General features: G+C 39.1%; 1 protein-coding gene across 1 annotated transcript in view; it reads right to left on the bottom strand.

Moving 5' to 3' along the window:
* The window catches only part of NPEPPS (aminopeptidase puromycin sensitive), a gene marked incomplete at its 3' end in the record, with an annotated part of 97,532 nt that overhangs the window by 20,036 nt on the left and 72,012 nt on the right, over nt 1-5,484 (bottom strand). Inside the window, 2 exon segments of the mRNA XM_006166088.2 lie at nt 520-659; nt 3,407-3,470. Coding sequence (XP_006166150.2) covers nt 520-659; nt 3,407-3,470 — 204 coding nt within the window.

The following is a 5,484-nucleotide window of genomic DNA, read 5'->3' as shown; positions in this document are numbered from 1 at the left end:
AATTTGACCAGAGAGGGAGAGAGAGAGAGAAAGTGAGAAAGCAAGCCGCCAGGTCCGGGATTTGAAGTATGGTAAGTTATGTGGGAGTCTGGCATGGACTTAACCATCATGATACCTGCCAGGCCCTATTCTTCCTTTCTTAAAAAAATTATTTATTTCCTCTGAGAGAGAGGAAGAAAGAAAAGGACAGTCTAAAGACCAAAAAGGGTCTTTATGCTGTGAGACTGCCAGTCTCAGCCAGCTGGGATCATGTTGTGTCTGGCATACTAGGGAGGCCCCTGGAAGTGAACTCAGCACTTCTCCTATGTGGGTCTAGTAGTGTTATTGCTGTGCTGCCTGGCCCCAGTAATGCTATTTGAAAATTGGCCCTAAATTTCACAAAGGAAAGTTTAAAAATGTTTTTCTTTAAAGGTCTTAGTCTAAACTGAAGTAGAAGTTAGAGTCAGCCATGAACTACATAAAACCATGAGAGAAATCAGTTTGGGTAAGATAAAATGGTAAGGCTACTTCTGGACTCACCTTCACCCACTGGTCTGGTTTGACATTTTTCAAAACCACGTTCATCTCTGGCTTGTCCATTAGAATTTTCAGTTTGGCCTGGTTGGGATCTTCGCTAGTAGAGATTGTGATAGGAACCATCCACTGCGGACAGTCTTCTCCTAAGCAAGAGAAGAACAAACAGAAAACTTGAAAAACAACTTTTTTGTGGGAAGAAATAAAAGCTAAGTTAAATAGAGAGGGCTGGTGTTGTCTTAACCAGGCTTGAGTCTATCTGTTAAGCCAATAACTCATTCTTAGTGGTTTTGAACTCTTCCAGGTAAACTGAGTATTAGTGCAAAGGAAGAAACAATTTACTAATAAAATCATGATAGTGTAAAATACAAAGAATGATAGAGTCATAAATGCAATTGTTTTAACTTAATTGTTATGTACCCTTTACAGATAAAATGAAAGATAACGATTTACTGTTAAATTTTGAGGGTAAAAGCTCTCACATAGCATCTAAAACAAATTCTAAAGTGTAGTCTTGATAAGTTTATACAACTGCTAAAACACTGAAGGGTTGACTTTTACAACTGTGACAGACAGGACACATCCTGAGAGCTGCTGCATTCCATTACTGAGGAGAAATATCTGAAAGCTGAAGCTGTTGGAAGGCAGAAACACTGTCTTAGATATCAGACAGTAACACAGACTATGCACTATGATGCCAAGCAGAAGCAGGTCCTTGCCCAGTACAGTAATGGAACTATTTTAGAAAATTACAGAGCTATATGCCATCAGGCTAAACCACAAATTAAAATTTTCTCCTGACACTGGAATATTTCTAGTTTTAATGTTGCCTATATTAACCACAGAGCATGAGCAACACCTATCAGCACTACAACACAGATTATAGACAGAAAAATTATAGGCATAAAATAGCGACTGTGACACTTAAGGACTTTTTTGGATAGTAAATCTGTAACCTGTCTTATCAGACTTAGTTATTAAAAGAGAAATTCTGAACAGGAAGGTTAACGGCATAAAGTCATCTTTTTTTTGGAGGTTTTTGCTATAGGGCACGTGCACTTACCAGAAAGAGAGAGACAGAGAGACAGAAAGCGAGAAATCACCCCCCAGGGGGGATGGTCACGCCGCAATCCCTTCTCCTCCATTCTCCTCTCGGGATCTTGGGCACGCACGCACACGTGCCCAGCGTGAGTTTTAAGCCACCGGGTCCAGGACTCGAACTGCGGTCGACTACATGGGAGTCCAGCGACATAGCCATTACGCTAACTGCTGGTCCATAAAGTCATCTCTCAACCCTAGTAGCATATATCAATGTGGTAGGTGAAATATGACAAGGCATTAGTGATTCTGACATATACCTCTCTCTCCCTGTTGAGAGCTACTATTTTTTTTTTTTAAGAGAGATTTTTGCTACAGAGCACCTGCACTCACAGGAGAGAGACAGAGAAACAGAAAGTGAGAAATCAACCCCTTCTCCTCCATTCCCCTCTCAGGATTTTGGGCATGCAGGCATACATGCCTGGCTTGAGTTTTAAGCCACCAAGTCTGTGACTCGAACCATAGTTGATTATGTTGGAGTCCAGTGACATAAACATTATGCCATCTGCTGGTCCTGAGAACTACTATTTTAAATGAAGTGAGGGAGCCAGCAGGTGGCGCGGTGGTTAAGGGTGCTGGACTCTCACATGGCCAACTGTAGCCCAAGTCCTGGACCTGGTGACTTGCTTTCTCTCTTTCTCTTTCTCTCTCTCTCTATCTCATTCTGTCCCTCTCTGGTCAAATTAAAATAAATAAATAAATGGATAAAGTTAAATAAAATAATTTTTTTAAAAAAAGGAAGTGAGAAAGGTACTTTCTCTGTACTTTACTTCTTGACTTTTTTCGATCAATCTTTAATTTATGGGTAAAATTTTAAAGGCACAAGAGTCTAATGACATGTAGAAGTATTGAGTTGTCGGAAAAGTCATGACGTATATTTTCTATACAAAAATGCATCATGACTTTTTAAACAACCCAATATTTGAAAAAGTGGTAGTTACAAACATAAACTCATGGAGTCTGTCTGCTTTGTTTAATTTCCTGTTCTACCTTATTAGATAGGGGATCCTGAGCAATTTAATCAACCTAACTGTGCCTCTGCTCCCTCATCTATAAAACAGAAATACTACCACCTACCTAATAGAAATGTCGAGGCTATAAAAGGAAATAAGAGCAGTTATGGTGCTTAGTGCGTGACTGGTACACAGTAAACCGAAATAATTGGCCCAGCTGAGGTCATGAGAGCTGGATGCTGCTGCTCGGCAGGCTGAGGCCACACGGGAAAAGCCTGGCCCACCCTAAAATGTTGGACATGGTGGCATGCACCTGTGGTCCCTGCTACTTGGGAGGAAGTAGAGGCGGGAGGATCATCACACAGTGAGACCCTTTCTAAAAATCACCCCCTCCCCCAGATCTAAATAATCATTGGGCTTTAGTCATTTTTTTTTTACTTATACCAAGAATCAAAAGAAATATACATACATACATACACACACACACACACACACACACATATAGCCATCTATAAAAACATGCACTGTATGTCTTTTAGCGATTAGAGTTATTGATAGAAATATCACCTCATGAGTATCCCTAACCTTGTTCGTTCATTATAGTCTCCAGTCTCCAGTAACACAGAGGGAACCTGGAATTTCAAAAATCTAAGAAAGTGACTAACTACCACAAATAGCTGGTAAATCTCCTTTTTTGGTTTCCTAAATTTCATTTTTATTCTATTATCATCTCCTTGCTTTTCTTTAACTCTACTAAAATTATTTTTAAAATGCCCGATTCTTTCCTAACAGTTGGATCATGAGAGTTCACTGAGCAGTTCCCATTACAGCCGTTAGCTTACCAACATATGGTCCACTGGCACAGAACTTCTTTTGGGACAACCTCAGTAATCGATCATCCTCTACCTAAAGAACAATACAAAGGCTATAATAATATCAACACTTTTCTTTATCTTTTTGGAAGGGGGTCCAACATTTCTGTGACAAGACAGTGAAACCGATAAAACTTTCATGAGTCCATAAAATGAATGCCCCAGTGACAAAGATAACGACACTACACAATGTAAGAGATGTCTCTGTTCCTCTTTAGGCTAAAAATAACAACATTCTAAATAAAAGGCCAAGTTCTATGTAATATGGCCCCTCAGAAAAGATATGTACCCACATAAGAATAGGTTCCACAAAACATTATCAAGTATTCAAATTTTCAAAGGCCTATAACACAAAGAATACTATAACAAGTTATACGAATCTTTATAGAATAAGGTTATATCTTTAGTTTTTTCCATTTCTAAGACGTGGCAACACTAGATTAGCATGTGGATTCAATATCCAAAATTTAAATTTTAGAATGCATGATTAAATGCTTGATACACAGGTAAGAATCACACATGCTGTTTAGAAAAATGAGCTTTGTAATGCAATACAAAAAGTGTAAAAAGAGGATACTGCAGATAACTAAAAAGCCAGATGGAAAAATGGCAAGTACATATATTTAAGAACAATATGTAGATTTGTTCGGTCATTAGTTACTACACCCTACAAGATTTCAAATAACACAAGATACAACAGATTTAAGATGACCTAAATCAAATGTAAACTTGAGCCAATGTCCTTCATGGACAAACCGTAAGAAATAACTGAACAACTAAGAAAAATTTCAGTGAAGAAGCAATGGTTACTTTGATGTTAGAAAGAAAACTATTAATTGACTTCCACACTATACCTCACGGAGGTATCTATATATCATACAGATTTCTTTGAAAGAGGTGAAAGCTAACTTCTAAGTTATCTATAGTTAAAGCAAAAATATGTAAATTTAAAGAATAAAAAGAAAAATGGATTACAATCAAGATATTAAATGCTACAGAGCTTTCTTATTCTTAAAAGAATTAAGAGTCATAGATGAGCTTTTTTAAAAAAAATTATCTTATTGAACTTTATTTATTTATTTTAATTTGGCCAGGGGGGAAGAGAGAGTAAGAGAGAGAGAGAGAGAGAGAGAGAGAGAGAGAGAGAAAGTGAGAAAGGAAGCCGCCAGGTCCAGGACTCTAACTGCAGTTGGCCATGTGGGAGTCCAACACCCTTAACCACCATGCCACCTGCTGGTCCCGATAGATAAGCTTTTTATTGAAATGTAAAATGGAGGAAGACTTTGGCTATGCCTGTAGACATAAAACAAAAAAAATAAGATAGCGGAAATAGCTGGAAGTTGGGGGACGACAGGTGGCGTGGTGGTTAAGGCACTGAACTCCCCACATGGTAGACTAGAGGCTTAAAACTCATGCCCAGTGTGTGCGTATGTGCCCAAAATCCTGAGGGGAATGGAGAAGGGACTGCAGTGTGGCCATCCCCCTGGGGGATAATTTCTCACTTTCCCTCTCTCTGTCTCCTTCTCTCTCTAGAGAGCGCAAGCATCCTATGGCAAAAACCAAATAAATAAAAAAAGAAAATAACTGGATGGAAAACTTAACGAAGTTCACTGAGTTTCAGTAACACTAAGAAAAAATGTGTATCAGTGTCCTCTGTTTTATCTGATAAACTATTATGTTCTTAAAACTGTGCTTTGCCCAAGAAAAATATGATGGCTTACTAGTCTGCTCTATGTGTCATCATCAAATAGTTTTAATAGTTTAAGGAATGAAATCCCTACAGACAAAAGGAGCAATCTTCAGGACCAGCAGTTAGTGTAATGGCTATGTTGCTTGACTCTCACATAGTCGACCGTGGTTCGAGTCCTGGACCCAGTGGCCTAAACTCAAGCCGGGTGCATATGTGTAGATGCCCAAGATCCCGAGAGGACAATGGAGGAGAAGGGATTGTGGCGTGGCCATCCCCCCTGGGGAATGATTTCTGTCTCCCTGTCTCTCTCTGTCTTTCTGGCGAGTGCACGCGCCCTATAGCAAAAACCTCTCCAAAA

Source organism: Tupaia chinensis, unplaced genomic scaffold (assembly GCF_000334495.1).
Source record: "Tupaia chinensis unplaced genomic scaffold, TupChi_1.0 Scaffold144171_1, whole genome shotgun sequence".
NCBI lineage: Eukaryota > Metazoa > Chordata > Mammalia > Scandentia > Tupaiidae > Tupaia > Tupaia belangeri.
Note: the sequence above shows the minus strand (reverse complement) of the source record. Positions and strands in the feature narration are given on the sequence as shown.